The sequence below is a fragment of the Monocercomonoides exilis genome (genome assembly GCF_001643675.1).
Source record: "Monocercomonoides exilis strain PA203 chromosome Unknown scaffold4-2303458, whole genome shotgun sequence".
Lineage (NCBI taxonomy): Eukaryota > Preaxostyla > Oxymonadida > Polymastigidae > Monocercomonoides > Monocercomonoides exilis.
In genome coordinates this window covers 926,813-944,991 of record NW_027150549.1, presented here as the reverse complement: position 1 = coordinate 944,991, position 18,179 = coordinate 926,813, and the positions used below count along the sequence as shown (strand labels likewise).

The 18,179-nt window shown below is 36.5% G+C and overlaps 3 protein-coding genes across 3 annotated transcripts; all 3 read right to left on the bottom strand.

Moving 5' to 3' along the window:
- Positions 1–122: 122 nt before the first annotated feature.
- MONOS_4116 (putative Alpha-soluble NSF attachment protein) lies at positions 123–1,498 on the bottom strand. Its single transcript, XM_067874163.1, has 5 exons — positions 1,202–1,498; positions 971–1,148; positions 811–904; positions 546–716; positions 123–468 (listed from the first exon to the last, which is right to left on the bottom strand). Exons 1-5 carry the CDS (start codon positions 1,464–1,466, stop codon positions 313–315), a joined length of 864 nt encoding a protein of 287 aa, XP_067734686.1. The 5' UTR covers positions 1,467–1,498; the 3' UTR covers positions 123–312.
- Positions 1,499–2,037: 539 nt separating this feature from the next.
- Positions 2,038–5,242, bottom strand: MONOS_4117 (uncharacterized protein; the record flags this gene model as incomplete). The annotated part of the gene is made up of 9 exons (XM_067874164.1): positions 5,070–5,242; positions 4,900–5,009; positions 4,726–4,836; positions 4,468–4,594; positions 4,183–4,297; positions 3,949–4,079; positions 2,776–3,810; positions 2,233–2,586; positions 2,038–2,151 (listed from the first exon to the last, which is right to left on the bottom strand). The coding sequence occupies exons 1-9, from the start codon at positions 5,211–5,213 to the stop codon at positions 2,038–2,040; spliced, it is 2,241 nt and encodes a 746-aa protein (XP_067734685.1). The 5' UTR covers positions 5,214–5,242.
- A 1,313-nt stretch (positions 5,243–6,555) lies between these two features.
- On the bottom strand, positions 6,556–14,304 carry MONOS_4118 (uncharacterized protein; the record flags this gene model as incomplete). The annotated part of the gene is made up of 1 exon (XM_067874165.1): positions 6,556–14,304. One exon carries the CDS (start codon positions 14,302–14,304, stop codon positions 6,556–6,558), a length of 7,749 nt encoding a protein of 2,582 aa, XP_067734684.1.
- Between the last annotated feature and the right edge of the window lie 3,875 nt (positions 14,305–18,179).

Here is an 18,179-nt window from a genome sequence, read left to right as displayed (position 1 = left end):
ATAGTTTCATTTCCCAAAACAGAAGGAGCGAGCTCTTATGGAAATTTCGCATTTTCTTCAAAATCAAATCTTCATTTTAATTGTGGAAATTTTATTCTTATTCTATTTTTGTAAGAAAACAATTGAAAATCCGTTAAATTTATTCTTGCAAAGTGAGAATGACGTGTATTTCCTCAAAACAAAAATAAACAAATCATTAATCATGATTTGTCAATACATTTCAAAATATATTGAAATGAAAAGCATTTGCTATAATAACAGAACTTGACTGTACTAAATGGAATAAACAAGAAGCGTTTCCTTTCCAAATTCTTACAAATCAGGATTTTCCTCATCTTTATGGAGATCTTCTTTCATGCGAAGAAGCATTTGTGTCTTCCATGGATCGAGACGATGCACAGAGTCATAATTTGCAACGGCCGAAGTGAACTTCTCTTCGTCTGCCTCGTCAACAGCTTCGCAAAGTGACTAATTTCACAAAAAATTAAAAAGAAAGAAAAATAGAAGTGGCTTTATTATAAATATAAAAATCATTCACAACACACTTCAATCAATGTTTTCTCAAATGTTCCGGTCAAATTTGGATCGGCTTCTTCATAACTCCTCAATTTTTCTCTCACTGCTTCTCCGTCCTTTGCCATCAAACGGCAAATGCACGCCTTGAACCAGCACTCCTTTGCACTGAAGCGTGTAAGTGATGTTTCCAAATAGCTTCGCTGTTTTATAAAGGAAAATATTTATTTTTTAATCACAGAAAAAAAATCAAAAGTTATTGATTAGCAACAAGTTAGCTTGCTCAATAAAGCAAACCCCAAGAGCCTCGAAAAGTTCGGTTGCTTTTTGATAATTTTTCTTGTGCAAAGAGTAAATGATTGCGAGTTGTGTTTGGCAAGATTGGACAGAACTAAACATTCATTTATTTGCCAAATAAAAAATAACAACGAAGTTAAGCAAAAACAAATGAAAAAACCTTTTCTGATCTTCGAGTTGATAAAAATCGCATGAGCGAGTGTAATGCTCAATTGCTCTATCGAAATCTCCAGCTCCTTCACAAGCCTCGGCAGTTTGTTTCAGGTGAAGTGCAGCTTGACGAATTTGTGAATCTTCAATTTCTATAGCAATGGCTTTTTCTTGGCAGCGTAAGTAATCTATATTTCATTAATGGATAATAATTAAACATTGAAAAGAATAAAAAATTTACCTTCGTGGCTGACTGATTTGTAGACTTTAGCTGCTTCCAAATATTGCTGTGCAACGTCAAATGATGGCCTTCCGCATTTCTGGAAGCTGTTTGCAGCCTTTTCGAAAGCTTTTCCAGATTCCACAAACATTCTTTGAATCTTGTACTTGTTTGCAGCAGTGGAATAAAGCTCCCCAGCTTCATCGTAAGCTGATTGCTTTCCGAACCAAGCGCCCATTTTCTTGTCTGCTTTTTGCTCAAGTTCTTGTGGAGTTGCAGAAGACATGATTCACAAAATATTTGATCACGAATGCCCATATTTTATCTTTTCTTCCAACTTTTTGAATACAAAAAAATGCAATCAAGATTAATTTTTTGTATTATTGTTCACTCTTCTGTGGGGGTGTGTGATATTTTAAGATTTATTCAAGAATATTTTAAAATTTCTTTGAAAAGCACAAAAAGAAATCTCAATATCTCATGAAAATGATAAAAATGATTCCATTTTGGACGATTGATGCAACCTTCATGACATTGAATTTGCGCCAACATTCGCTGTTCCGAAGGGAAAGCCAAATGATTTGAATTGCTTTCAAATGATCATAAATATTCAATTATGCCTTTTCTTCTCTTGTGATTTCACAAATGTTGTTTCAGATACTTAGTTATATTGACTTCAATATTTCCTCCTTTTCTTTTGGTACGGTTTTCAATGAAAACAACAATGAAAGAACACCATTCAACTCCATCTTGCGAAATGATCCTTTTCCTATCATTCTTATCAATGGAATTTTTCTTCAATTCATATCTCTAAGAATGCAAAAACAATATTGAAAGAAGTATTCAACAAATGACAATCAAGTTGCTGAAAGTGAAGGTGTGCTCGAAGATGTTACAGAAGAAGAAGAAGAAGAAGTGGAAAGAAGACGCTCATAAGCAGCTGTAATCGTCTCATTCACGGCAAGTGTTGTCTGAAAAGAGAAAAAAGAATAGACAATGAAAATTTAAGTGAGAATGAAAGAGAAAGAGAAATGAAAAAAGACTATTCAAACCTTCATTTGTTTATACAACTCTTCCAATTCGTCATTCCTTTTAATCAGAGCAATAAGTTCCTGAAGAGGAATTGTCTGTGCACGCTGATGAACAGATGATCTTTCTATTGTGTCAGTTGTGCGATGGAGAAGATGGGAAGATGGAGAAAGCGAACCAGCAGAAGCAGAGAAGGACGATGATGACGAAGAGGAAGAAGAAGGCATTGCTGAAGAAGCCAATGATGATGAGGCTGATGAAAGCGATGATGATTGAATAGAAGACGATGAAGATGAGGAGAGTCCAGAGCCAGCAATTGAAGATAAAGACGGAGAAGTGAAAAGAGTGGAGAGCTTTTTGATCTCTTCTTGTCGTTTCTGATATGTCGAAGAAAAGGAATTCAAATGTTCATGGAATTATTGTTATGAAAGCAATTGAAAAATATATATATAAAAGAAAGAAAAGAAAAGAAAAGAAAAATCCCATTTCAATGAAGATTTTTTTTAAAAAAAATAGAAAGCAATATGTTGAAAACACATCCATCTAACAACCTCTCAACAACACACCATGTCCATTTTCAGTGCAGCGATCTCTGTTTCGTAGCGAGCCCTTTCCATTCTGTGCGACTCCTCCTCAATCACACTCCTCCTTTCCTCTGCCATCAGCCTCCTCACTTCGTCTGTCAGTGTTCTTATCTTCGTCCTCTGCATCCCCACAATCCGCTGGTACACCCGCTCTGTCGCAGGCATCTCACTCACAATCCCAGACACATACACCCTTCCTTCATCAGGTAACTCTTCTTCCTTTTCATCTCCTTCCTTTTCCAACCCCGTTTTCGCCTTCTTTTCTTTTCCTTTCCCAACTCCAACTTTCGTTATTTCCTCTTTCTCTCCTTCTCCACCTTGTTTTTTGTCCAATCCAGCATCAGTTGCATTTTCGTTTCTTCCAAACGCAAAAATACCTTCAAACTTCTCCCTTCTTCTTTTCTCTTCCTCGCGTTTCTCTTCGCCTCGCTTCAGTCGTGCCTCAACACGCTTTATAAGAGCTTCTCGCTCTTTTGCAGTCCGCATCCATCTCAGCCCTCTTCTCGCTGACGAAGAAGAAGACGAAGAGGAAGCTGCAGAAGAAAGCGATCTTGCAGCCATTTTTCCTTTCTTTCTGTCGTTTGCTAGTCCGCTTTCTTCGTCGTCATCGTCTCGTCCCGACAAGAACCGCTTCTTTGCTTCAGTCGCTGACTCAAAAAGCTTGTCGTACTCGTTCTTCATCTCTTTGTTCTTTTTCATCACAATCTCCCCTGCTTGCTGTGCCTTCCTCAGCTCAATTTTGGCCTTTGCCATCTTCTCGTCTGTCTCCTTCAGCTTCGCCTCCATTTCGCCGATGCGCGCATTCTCCTCCTTCATCTTCTGCCTCGGCTGCTCCGCCTTCATCGAATCAACAGCTTCGTTGATCTCCTCCAGCTCTCGTTCAAATCTATCACATTCAGCTTCCACTTCTCCGATGTAGTCTTCAATCTGCCTCCGTTCAGCCTGTTGCTGGCTGACATGGTTAAGAAGCTGCTGGATTCGGTGCGCTTGCTGCATTTTCTGTGAGTGCAGTTGGGCCTGTAAGAAGGTGTAACATTTAAAGAAAGAAAGAAAGAAAGAAAAAATTTTATAATAACATCGACCAGATTGTTCATATTCACAAATATTATTAAAATTTCGAAAATGAAAACAATAATGATAATAATAAGTGCGTGCCTCGTATTGCCCAATTTGCCTCATCTTCATTTGCTGTATGTGAATCGTCTTTTCCGATTCGCTTATGGCCTCTCTAATTTTGCACAATTCCTGCTTCATTGAAAGTAATTGCTCAATCAAACTCGTATTATCTGCGTTCAACAAAATTGTCAGAAAAAACAACGATAGAAATCAATTTTTTGTGAATATCAATTCTTCTATTTTTATTTTGTTTATTGATACTTTGGTGCAGACCTTCTTTAAGCACATCAATGGTAACGTGTGCAGTGTCAATAGCTATCCTTTTAGGAATGTCTGCTTTATCGAGTGCTTCTGATTTTTCAAGTGTCATTTTTGTGACAAGTTCCCTCTAATTTAATTTTGGACATTCATTTCCAAAAAAGATACACATGAATATGAATACAAAAAGAAAGAAAGAAAGAAAGAAAAGAAAAGAAAAATCCATGCATAAATTGAACAGTTTTGCACAAAGATGACAGTAAATAATATGCAATTATTGAATAAATATTTTTGACATACAAGTTTTTTAACTTCATCCTGTAATTTTCTAATTAAGTTAGTATCATTTTCTTTTTCTCTCAGTGCTTCAGCAACAACTAAAGTCTCATAGTTATCTCGAAACGATTTTAAAATATGCAGCTCTTGGCTGTGTAAACATATTACATTTAAACCAAAGAAGAAAAAAGATTACAGACAAGATTAATTTCGATTTATGAAATATTTTTTGAAGAAAAGTGAATAAAAAAATATCTTAAATTTAAAATAGATGAAGCAAACCCAAAAGCCTCCATAACAGTTGGTATGTTCATCTTATTAATTTCATCAAGTTCTCGCTGTTCGTCGAATTCGTCAGATTTTTCAATTTTTTTAGAATTAATTTCGATGTACCTTGAGAGGTTCAAATAATCGCAAAATAAAACGTATCAATGTATTTGGAAAAATAAACGATACAGTTCACGTATTCTTTTCCCAACGTATTGAGCTGGGCGAACATCTTCTTTCAAAGAACAAAGTTCATCTTCCAATCTTTTCCTTTCGCATTCAATCTCTCCAAGATCTTTCTAATTTTAATTCAAAAACATTTCATTATAAAAAATCAAAAAATCAGAAAAATAACAAGCATCAAAATCCATTTTCAATTGTTTTAATTCAGAGGAGGCTTTATTGATGTCACCTTGAATCTCCATAATATGTTTCTTCAATTCTGTATTTTCAACTTCAATTTCTGTCATTTGCATTTCTTTAAAACGTATGTGAGTATCCATTTTTATCAAAATATCAAAAAAATAAAAAATTTATATTTCATTTCGATCATAGTTAATTATTGACATCCTTTTTGGTCTCATAACATTTTCGAAAATAAATTGAAACAAATTAAAAATTCCATTTTCAACACAAAAAATTTAACTTACATTCTTGTTACAGATTCATCTTCATCTTCTCAATTGTCAAGCGGATAAGAAATATAAGCTCCTTTATCACGTAAATGATGACTTTTTGACATTTGCCAATGCATCTACAGGTAGCTTTCATTTCAGTGAACAAAGCAAAACAAAAAAAAGGAAAAGACCTTTATTTTGTTTTATTTTGTTTTGACTGAAGAGAAGAATTCCTGAGGCTATTTGAGGCTAAAGGTGAGCAGGAACATGAGAGAACTAAAATTTTGCGAAAGAATGGACAATAGGAGAAGAAGGAATTGTGAGGGATAAGGACTGCTACTGGAAACATTTATTGAGATGTGAAAAAAAAAGGAAGCGAAATTCTCGAGATTCTTGAGCGAGGGCACGAAAATCTATTAAATGGCAATGGATTTGCTTCTGGAGATGGCAATGCAATACGTTTATGCAAAATGGAAACAAGTATTTTTTTTCTCCATTGTTTCGAAAGTGCAGCTGAATGCAAAAAGAATGGACTTTGTTTCTTCTTCCGTGCAGAGCATTTCTGCGTCATGCTTCTCTTTATTTGGTGCTCCTTTGGGGTTTGAGCTTTTTTATTCGATGATGAGAAAGCATAGCAATGCCTTCCACAAAGAGGCCATCTCGAAGGTTTTTTTCTTACTACCGCATTATTGAGTATTCTGAAGCAATTAGATCAAAGGAGCAGACAAGCGAACGAACAGCAATGGGGATTTGTATTCTGCATCATGCCATTCTTATGGAGATGGAAAGACAATTGCATTGGACGGTGCGTACTGTTACAACATGAAACGTATTGCTTTATTATTTATTCTTATGATTGCAGTCGTCTTCCTATTGGCAGTATTGCGGCATCAGTTGATGAACATTTTTAAAGTTTTGAATGCAAATGAAAAAGAGAAATAATCTGGGATTTTGCATATTTGCAGTCCATTCAATGCTGAACTATGTGTTTCGGAAAAAGGCAAATACAAAATCTTGTGATATGAAAATATATTAAAAAAACAAAAGAAGAAGAACACATAATTGCGATAAGAGGATAAACGGAAATCTTGCAAGAAATAAAATGCCTTCAACATCCTTCGTGCTTCGTGCTTCGTGCACCATCCTTTGCGATAATTCACATCAGCGATGCCAATTCTGTGAGGATATCAGAAGTGCACAACTTTCTGGAATATGTGCATGTATCCATTCAGGGATTGGTAATACTTTGGCTTTCTGGGACAGTCCTGTATTGCGTTTGATCTTGAACGGACGGTTCGTCATAATCCACTGCATCAGATATTGTGAGCATCACAGCTCCTGGCGGAAAGAGCTGGATGAATTCGCGCTTCAGTGCAGACAAGGAATATCTCTCTGGTGCTTCGCCTGCGATGCATCCTTTTATGATTGCTTTCAGCGTTTGTTTTTGGATTGCTTCGATTTTTGGCCTCTCTCCATTCATAATCTTCTGCCCCGCCACCTCGGCCTCATACTCCCCAAATGGGATCTTCAGCGTCAAGCACTCCCACAGCATCATCCCGATCGAAAAGGCAACAGATTCCTTTGTTGCCCCCATCTTCTTGTTGATCAGCAGCTCGGGTGCCTTCCACCTCAGACACTCTTTTTTGAAATCATCTTCATCCTCAAAGGCTGAAGAAGGAAGAGAGTCACTTTCATCATCACTTGCAGAAGTCACAACAGTTGACGAAGAGATGGATGATGAATCTGAGTCATCATCAGACAATAAGTCTGAGTGCATCACAATGCAAATCACCATATGCTCTGAGAAGAGAACAATGTGCGGACTTAGATTGGCAAGAGATTGAAGTGGGTTGTCCATTTCATCAAAGGAGTGGAGTGCAAGATTAGCCACCCAGAACAGGATTTGGACAGCTGTATATTCTCTCTCCTGAAGCGTGCCAATTGCCATCTCTTTTTTCTCATTCCTTCCATGAAGCAGCATGAACAATGAATCCCTCAAATCTACAATCAATTTCTCGTGAGGCGATGAACAGGCCATTGCATCCACCAGATTCGACATCGATGAAGTAGTGGGGCATAGATCTTCCCCTCGAACAAAAGTGGATTCTGTGTCTGAAGTGTCCGTGGTTGAAGTGGATGAAATGGATGGAGATGGCGTTCTTTTCCTCGTCTCTTCCTCATCATCAACCTTCTCCAATGCCCATTGAGGAATCTTGTCTGAATCTCTCCCCAAAATGTATTCTGTTGAGCCACTCTCAGATAGAAGATGTTCAGATGACTCTGAATGTTGTATATTCGTATCATACACCCTTTTCTTTATCCTCTCTTCATTCTTTTTCTCAGCTTCCCTCTCTGCTCTTCTCCATTGTTCCTCTGGTGATATCTCCATCGTCACCATCTCAAATGCTTTTGGATCCTTCTTCACTGTGTCTTCCACAATCACCTCCAGCTCTTCTGTTCGTCTCTTTTGTTTTCTCCATCTGACTGCCAATATCACAGAAACAATGATTACAAACAATAAAACAACAACTAAAACAACAACAACAATCGGCCAAAATGATTTCCCTTCTTTTCCTCCCTCAACAATTCTTCCATCTCCTTTTAGTTCAGATTCGCTTCTATTCTTCAGAACAAACGATTCGGTTGATGAAGGAGAGTCTATTCTTCCAAACAGAATGCACACAGACACTTCTGCCTCTTCTGGAGCAGAGCGGATGGCGCCTGATGGCAGCACCCCCACAGCCTCGCCCTCACTCACAAACCCGTCTGCCTCGAACTGGCGAGCTGCCATCGACGAGGCTGACCCAATGGTGGTTGCCATCTGGAACCACAGGTTGCACGGCAAGAGAAGCGATCCGTGGAACTTCAATGTTGTCTCGCCTCCATCGTCTTCAGCCTCCACACCATCCAGCCGCGGAATAAAGAAAACAGATTCTCTTTCTTCAGCCATCCCTCTCACAGTGCACCCTTCATTCAGAATCCACATCGAGGTGTTGGGCAGCACCCCATCTCCGCCTTTCAAACTCATCACATCCAGCGATCCTGCATCGCCACACACAATGTTTCTTCTTGCTGATGGGTATCCTTCGATTGATGGATTATTGTTGGCAAACTCTCCTTTCTCGATGGTTGTGCTCCCTCCACACACAGACAGGCCTCCCTCAGGCGAGTTGGCAAAGGAGGTGTCTTTCATCGCTGCTGTGCTGCTCACCATCTCCACAAGCGATCCATTCCATCTGCATATTTCACTGCTGAATTTATTCAAATCGATATTTTCAAATAGAGATCCCTCAAACAAGCAGGAGTTGATCAACAAATTTTTCACTGAAATTGCAGAAATAAGGCTTCCTTTATTTGTTCCTGATGTGCATTTGTGGCATGAGCAGTTGTGCATTTCGACCGTGGAAGTGGAATGAGACACACTTGTAATACAAGGGCCAGAAGTCGATCTGCTGATATTTTCAAAAGATGAGAGTTGAAGCGATATGAAAGCCAATGAAGGACCATTATCAGTTGAAATCACACATTCACTTTGCAGAGTGATGTTTGATGCCACAAGCTTCGAAACACTTATTTTCTGAATAAGGCCACACTCGATCATGGATCCCGTGCAACGCATTTCATGAATCGTCAGATCTTCAAAAACAGCGCTTTCGGATTTCTGGATCCAAAATGCAGGCTTTGACAGCACAAACCCCCATGCACTGCACTTCTCTGCCTCAACAACACCATCTTCAACAATCAGAATGGAAAAATCATGAAAGGCAATCGAATTTCCAGATGATTCACTATTTTCCACAAATGAGACTGAATCCAGAAAGAGCGATCCATTCAATTGGAGCATCAGGCACGAGCAGACAACACTCTGCATCGCATCAAAGACAAATTGCACTCTCTCAAATCGAACAGATTCTGATGTTGAAATAATGCTCTCATTCCCAATGTCCATTCCACAAACAGAAATGTCTGCGCTCAGCCCAGATTCCATCGATTTGATTGTCACTTTTTGAGCAGAACAAGAATCTCTCAAAGCTGTCTCATTCCAAATATACAGCTGTGAATAATCTGATGGGATGATGTGGCTCACCCCAACATTCAGTGATGAGCATGTGCCCTTCAGTTCCCCACAATTTTTGCTGTCGCTGCTGTTCTCCACAATCAATGACACAAATATGAATTCGCTCCTGAACACATATACCCTCCCCAGTAGATCCTCTTCATCCCCATAATTGTCTGCTGTGCATCCCCAGATCGCCAGATCCTTCACAAATGGCTCCCCAAAGTTTATCAGGAACTGTGATTCACTTATCTGCGAGTCAAGGTCTGTGCACTTCACAAACACATCTCTCCCTTTCGATGCAACATTCCCTTTGAATGTGATGTTCGATAGCACAAATGGCAACGCCTTCTGTGCAACACTTTGTGATTTCAAAAATATCCCTCCTCCTCTCCCAATGTTCGAGCAGTAACATTCTGTCACATTCGTGTGGTTCATTTCCAGCTTTCCCCTCTCATTGTGGAGGAAAAATATTCCTCCTCCTTCATTCGAGCTTGTCGATACACATTTATCAATTGTCGAATTATCCATTTTCAGTCTCACTTCATTCGGCACATCAAAACAAAGCAATGAAGGGTTATTTGACACACTGTGCTTCACATTCACAAACGAACATTGCTTAAAAAGAATATTCCATATTTCTCCTTCATTATCATTTTTGCTTCCAGAAATTACACTTTCACTCATCGCAATTGCACTTTTCCCACTCAATGAAATATCTTCAAATATCACATTGTTCATTGCTGTCGCGCAATCTGTTGATACACTCATGATCTCACACATCGATGACAATCCTGCGATGTTTGTCTTTTCAATCTCAACAATTCCTTTTTCTGCACTGATCAACACAAATGACAATTCATCCTCAGCATTGTCGCTTGTGTGAATCGAACTGCACGCAACACTCATTTTGATTGCATTTGATCCTGCCTTGATGAGGATGCTTGCTTGGTTGTCAAAGGCACTGGGGATCAGAATTCCAACTTCATTGAACTGAACAACCCCTTTGCATTCAACAACAGCATTCCCATTCCCTTCAAGTGATTGAACAAATTGGATTTTGTCTGATTCCCGATTTGTTCCTTCCAACTTCATCCCACTCACACTCATTTCGCTCCTCACGTTACAAACGCCATGAATTATGATCTGTCCAACTGATGAATTGCCTATCCTATTCATTCCATAATCAACAGAAGCGCATGGATACTCCAACAACCCACACACAACTACATCATATCCTTTCTCTGCAATATGCACGCTCGTTTCAATAGATTTCCAGAAATAGATCAGCGGGATTGCACACTCTTTGTTTTCTCCATCATATCCCATCAGAGAGTCTTCTGTCAGCATCTCCAATCTATCTTTCACAAAAGGCAGAGTTTCATTTTTAACGCTTTTTGTAAGCGATGGAGATGAAATAAACAAGTCCTTTCCATATTTTGCATTGTTTGGCTTGCCAGATGAAAAAGTCGGCGAGGATATCTCAAAATCTGCCTCACTCGATTCACTCAGCAAGCTCAACATTATTCCTCCTCCATATCCAATGCCTTCCCCTTCATATGGAGCTGTGCAACAATAAAACGAACACAAATTTATCAAAAGATTTGTTTTCGAAGATTCCTCACAAAAGAGTGCACCTCCTCCAATCTCTTCTTCCTCTCCAACAACAGAACATCCTTCAAATGTGCAGTCATTTATTTTCACTTTGTAATCACTTCCAACATCATTGTTCAATACACTTATGCATCCTCCACTTCCCTTCGAACGAGTAATCGATGAAAATGTGCATCCCGTTATCTTCTCGATATTTCCATTGTGGCACTCAACAACACACCCATCGTTAAATGTGATTTCTCCAAAATCGCAATGAGTCATATTCATCAAAGGCACACTCTCTCCATTCCCTTCAACAATGAAAAACGATGAATCTCCAATTTTCATATTCTTTGTTCCAAACTTTATCACATCCACAACCCCTCCAACAGCTTTCACAAACACTGTAGAAATACTCTCAGCCCCTCCTTCCATCCCACATCCATTCAGAATGAGCTTCACTGAATAAACTTCAAACACACTTTCATGAAAGATCAGCGATTTCTTCAATGAAAATACGATGCCTGATACCGACGCACCGACTGAGATTTCTATCAATCCATTTTGTGTTCCTTGTATCAGATCAGAGACATCACATTTCATTTCATTCTCTTTGGATACAATGCTCCATTCATTCGAAGTCAACTCCAATTCTTCCTCAAAGACAAATGGCTCAAGAAGAGCAATGTTCTTTTTCTGCTCTTCAAAATGGATTGACACTGCCTTAGAAATGGATGAACATGGAAACTCTTCAAATCCACACTTCGAAAAATCATGGCTCAACGATCCTCCTCCAACAAACGCTGGCGCAGAAAAGTTGTTCCACAAATAAATACACAGCGGAATTGGGAACGACTCATCTCCGTTTTCATATCCTTGTATCTTGCTCTTCGTTTCCAAGGAAGCAGTCAATGAAGTGATCTTCTCACTTGTTGCAGTTGACTCCAGATCGATCGAATCAACAAAAATATCACTTCCCCATTTGGCCCTGTTTCCTTCAAATGCTGATGAAATAAGAAACTCTGCACTTATATCTCTCACTTTCAGCCCAATTCCACCTCCTTTCCCTTTATTGATCGAAGCATAACAATTCTTAACAACACCTCCATTCATCATCAATGAGCAAACATTTCCCACTTCAGCCATCATTCCCCCTCCAAAATCACAGTCTTCATTCCCACAACCATCAATCGTGCATCCTTCAAGAGCTATCGAATATGATCCTTCACTCACACTCATCAGCGATGATCCTGCTGTTATCCTCACGATGTTGCTGAATGTTAAGTTATCCAGAGTCAACGAAATTGCTGCCTCCCGAGAAAGTAATGTCAAACTTGTGGAGCTGAATGTTTTCCCCCAAAATACATCTTTCATCTTCAACTCTCCCCCTTCAAGTTTCATAAGCGAATTCTGAATGCTCCTCTCTTCTGAATGAGCAGAATCCATCGATATATTCATTCTCTTCACATCCATCAACCCACTTCCCTCAACCTCAACCAGTCTGCTTTGTCTGTTGTTTTCAAATGAAGAATTGTGAATCACAGATAGATCGCTCACAACCAATTTTCCTGTTCCAACACAAAACAGACTCAATCCATTTCCCTCGAATTGTGTTTCAATGGCTGAGCCTGATGGAGAAACTCCATTCACAGTTATTGTTTTCTCCCCTACATCAATTCCTTTGGCTTCCACAACTGTTCCAGAAAGTACCTTGATTTCCTCAACAAACCCCTCAATCATTTGGGAAAGGCAATGACTGATTGTAAGGCATGCATAACTTTCATTCAATCCACAGCTAAATGCGTCTTTCGCATTCTCTTGACTATCTTTCGAAGAAACAAATCTGCTTCTTCCTCCTTCATTCGGCAGCCATTCACTTTTGTCTGTTCCACTGGCATTATATCTCACTCCTTCCGCTCTTGTCGAATAACAGAAAGCAACTTGGGTGGCTGTTTCGTTATCATAGACAAAAATGTCATTGCCATATGGTGCTGTGTTATTGTGGAAAAAGCAAAACCACAAAAGATTTCCATCATATCCATTTGTGGTTACACTTACGGCTCCGCCTCTCCAATTTGAATAGCACTCTTGAAAAAGGCAGTTTCTCAAAGCAATTCTGTCAATTGTATCCCAATTAATAAAACCTCCACCATCAGAATTCGTTGAACAATGCACACTACAATTTTGGAAAAAACAATTCAAAACACAATCTTTTGTTTTCAAAGTCTTTGAACTCCAAATTCCAAGCCCTCCAGCATCATTTCCTGACCAACCATCTTTGAATGAGCAGTTCTCAACAATTTCTTGGATCGATATTCCTTCGATTTCAACTCCCGCACCTCCATAATTTGTTGATGCAACACAATAACACTCAACAAATGTGGAATGCTTCACGGTGCATTCAGCAATTTTCAAAGCAAATATCCCTCCTCCTCTTGTAGATGTAGCATTGCATTTCACAAAAGATGAATTCTCAACTGTCAGCATTGCACTCGAATTGTCATGCACATAAAGTGCTCCACCACATGAAGCATTGCATCCAATCCATTCAGCATTCTTATATATCTGTGTTTGAGTTGTTGAATTTCTTTCTGTATTTCTCACTCTCCTATCCACCCTTTCGTTGTAATGGAATGTGCAATTGTTGCATAAAAAAGAGCCAGATCCTTCTGTTCCACTCACAATCTCTCCCTCCAGCACATTCATCGATCTTTCAATTTGGCAATCTTCCATTGAACCCATTTTCATCATCGACACTTTTTCAATCGGCATTTTATCCGTTTCCATGAATTTCTTTGAGATATTCGCAAATACACAGTTTTTGATTCCTTCAAAACTTCCTGAGCCATCTCTAAGAAAACTGCATCCGCTCCCACAAAACACAACATCCTCAAACTCACAATTTCTCACAAATAACGAAGACAAGTCACCCTCTTCCATCTCCACCATGCTCCCCATCTTTCCACATTCCTGACCATTCTCAATTCCCAAAGACGTGTTTATCAGCCAGCATGTCCCTCCATTTCTCACATAATGACCATTCCACTCGTTTTTTCTCGCTAACACACTCCCCTCAACCCGCAGCAATGATCCTGCTCTGATTTCAATCATCACACAATTATCTGGCTTTTCAAGCAACATCGCCCTTAATTCAGCTGATGAGTTGTGAATTTCGCAGAACATTTGAACAACACTTCCCCTCTCCAAAATTCCACTCTTCTCCATTTCAGGAGCATGGAAAACATCATGCTCATTCTTCAGCTTGTCATTTCTTTCTTTGCTACTTACAACTGAGAATAAATACACAAGAAAAACTAAAAGAATCATTGTTTCAATGAAGATTATGGGTTAATGAGCCCATATTTCAGTTAATATCCCATTATCAAACCAAACAACAAAAATTATCATTTCCTTCTCCACTTCCATTTTCAAAATCCAATTCTCTGCTTTTATTTCCATTTTTCTTATTCATTCAATTTTTATATTTATTCCAAAAAACTGCCATCTTTAATAGATTTCCTCTTTTTTCTTCAACATTTTTGAAATTAAACTTTCCTCGCTTATTCCGTTTGAATGAAATTCCTTAATCATTCAGCTCCTTTTTCATCTTTGTGCATCTTCATGAAAGTGTTTCATTTTACCCAGAATTTCCTTGTTTTCTTCACCTAAATTCATTGTCTCCTGCAGTAAAAATATGGAAATTAAAAAAAATGAAAATTAGAAAAATTGATACACCTTGAAATAAATCCAGCCGTTCTTAAGCTGTATATAATTGCTTTTGTCTCATTCAAAAATATTGAATCAATCCTTTGCTAAGTCTTCAAAACTATATTTTCCTGCAATTCTTTTCAGCGGAATTTCTTTTATCCATTTTTTCAGAAAGAAATTGATTTTTGATTCAATATCCTCTATTCTTTCTCTTTTTTGATTTTTCTTTGTTCATTTATTCATATGATCCTCGTTTTTCTCTCTCTTATTTCATATCAACTTATTTTTGTAATCTTCTTTTTCTTTATTGCAATTAATATTTTCCATCAATTTTTGTACTTTTCAAACATTTCAATTTGCCAGCTTAATTTAGAATCAATCACACTTCAGAATATTCTTAACCAGTATTCCAATGAAATTTTGCCTTTTTCAGATATTTTCCTGTTCCTACAAAATGTCTCGATTCAGTATTTTCCTGCCTTTGAAAATCATTGAAAATTTCTTTTTTGATGAATAAGAGGAGATTTGGAGATTGTTCAACCATATTAATTGCTCTTTCCAAGTGGAAATTTTTTTCATATTCCCATTTCCCCCGATGCAATGTTATATGATTTAGAGCTTTGCACTAACGGAGAAGGATTTGAAATCTCTCTGTGATCAACAACTAAAGAAATCCATTTTTCCGATGATTGAACAAGATGTCCCAAAAAACAAATATCAAAAAATAGATTTAAAAAAAGAAAACATCAAACATCCAATTCCTTTGGTACTTCCGTGTTGAAGCTGTGGAGATCGTCTTCACTTCACATTCCAAGTCTTGCATTAAAATCATTTTGTTTTTTTTGCATTTTCAGATGAATATAGCCTTTCTGAAACAAATGAAATTGGTCAAAAAGAAATTCAAATAAAAACAAACATTTATGTGAAATATGATTATTTTGCTCTGGCATCACTTGGAATGGCGTTGAATGAATCATTTTTTGGAAGGATGCCATTCAATCATTGATATCATAAGGTTTTAGAATAAAAGTGGAGATTCTGCAAAATTACAAATTATCAAGCAGGAATGAAAATGCATAAAGCCAGATTTGCAACATCTGCCTTCAAAACAAGTCATTTTCTGTTTGCAAAAATAACTGGAACAAACTGACAATGCCCTTTCAATTCCACAAATATGTGTGGTAAATAATTTTTTATGCCTAACTCGTCTTGAAATATCCCTCAACAAATTAAAAAAACTCCGGAAAATGGAAAAGAAAAAAGGCAGGAAAAACGATGCTATTATGGGGCTCATTCCAAAATGGGATGAAATTTTTTGCATTATGAATTTTGTTCCACACGGTTCTTTCAAAGATTTTTCTCAACTTTTTGATATTTCTATATTTAAAATAGCACTGTAATGTCAGTTTTGAGAATAAACGATTGAAAAAAAAAGTCTGGAACAAATCATTGAATGCTTCATTTATGAAAGAATTCTGTCTTAAATGGGAAAAAATAATTTTCTTTGCAGAATTTTTCCGCACAATGTTTCCAAATATTTTTTGCAATTCTTTATGTCATGGTTTTATTTTAGCACGAGAATGCAAGACTCATTTTTATTTTATGGAGGAAAAAGATAGGAAAAAATTGTGATTTTGCTTGAATGGTTGAATTTCACACCAAATAATAATTGAAATCAAAAAATATTTATAGAATTTTAAAAATTATTGTGCTTCTAAAGTTATTGCAACACTATTTTCGATTGTCAAAAATATATTTCACAATAGTTTGAGCCCATATTGTTTTTGGAAAGACGAAATCATTCCAAGTTGTTTTCGTTTTCTGTTATAAACAAACATATTATCCAATCACTCATAAATTCATTCTGTCAAAATTTTTAAACCATTTTGAGCATCCAGATATTTCAACGCTAACCGAAAATCGACGAAAATTATATTTTTTTCTATCATTTGAGTTATTATTTATGAATTCATTTTTTTTCAATCTTAAAATTTCAATATGTTAATTTTCATTGAATGTTGATAAATGAACACTGAAAAGAAATTTCTCCTTTCATATGTGATTTTTTTTTTATAATCAACCGAAACATTGTCTTTTTTACAGTTATCTTTCTTTTTTCATTTGAATGAAAAATTCATTTGATTTGTGATGAAACATTCAAAAAATCAACATTCCAAAAAAAGTTATGATTACAAAAATTATCGCCCATTTATTCCATGCTTAATGTTCATCAAAATGACATTACAGTCAAAACCGTAGATAATCACATCTGTTTTTGCACAACTTTTTGTGACTATATCCGATTGTGATTCTATACGATGCAGATTTACATAGAAAAATAAAAAAATTAATATTTGTTATAATTAATTTTGTGTTGATTTTTTGATTTTTGGAAATTCTTCATCAAAACGCATTTTTCACTTGCGAAATTAACTTTTTTGCATCAATGCATATAACTTTGACTTATTTGAGAATATTTTTGACAAAGCGTAAAATAAAAATTTTTGATCAAAAAATCGATTTTTCATTGAAAAAAGCACTCATAATAATATAAAATGTGATTATATATATTTAGCCCTGTGATTATATGCGATGAAAAATGAACAAAAAAGTGGCCAAAAATGTCGGTGCATCGAAAAATGTGACAATATATGAACGCGATTTTTTTCGATGCAATGATATCTGGTCAAAACTGTATTAAAAGTTAAATTTTATTCGAAAACTTCCTTTTGTTAAATTTTCAAATAAAACAAAAATTTCATATTTTCATCAAATTTTTGTTAACATACGCCAAACTTCACTGACATGGAAACTATCTTTTGATGATGCTATTACATTCATTCTTTAAAAGATTCGTGAGTGGAAACAGAAATTTGAGCAAAATTTGAATATTTTGATTGACTTGAAAATTGAACATTTGCGACTTTTCAAAAAGAATTACCCAAATAATAAATTTTCTTTTTTTTTTGAAAAATATTCAAAAGGTACTTATCAAAAAAGTGAAAATTAAACCATTTTATAATTTTGTTTTGAATATTTGATTATACACATAGAAAAATGAAAACCTTTGTGAGAAACATCTTTGTTTTCCTTTTTCATTTAACATTTGTTTTTTAACACAAATGAAATAAATATCACAATACAATGCTAATATTTTTTTTATTATTAATAATCGTAATAATCTTCATCTCGAAAAAAGTCTTTATTTCAATAATATCGACCCAAATGTGTGTAGAAATAATAAAAATTTCGGTATCATTGTTTAATATATAATTTACAAACTTCACAAATAACGCAATACAGACATAGAAAATATTGTTTCATGAACATGTGACATGTTAAAAATGTGCGGAAATGCGTTTTAAATATTAAAAAATAAAGATTATCAATTATTTGAATTATTCATTTTTCATGATCAAAAGATGTTTGAAATGCTAATCAAAAAATTCATCTTCTATGGTGTATATTCTAAAGCGCTTTCATTGTCTCCAGCT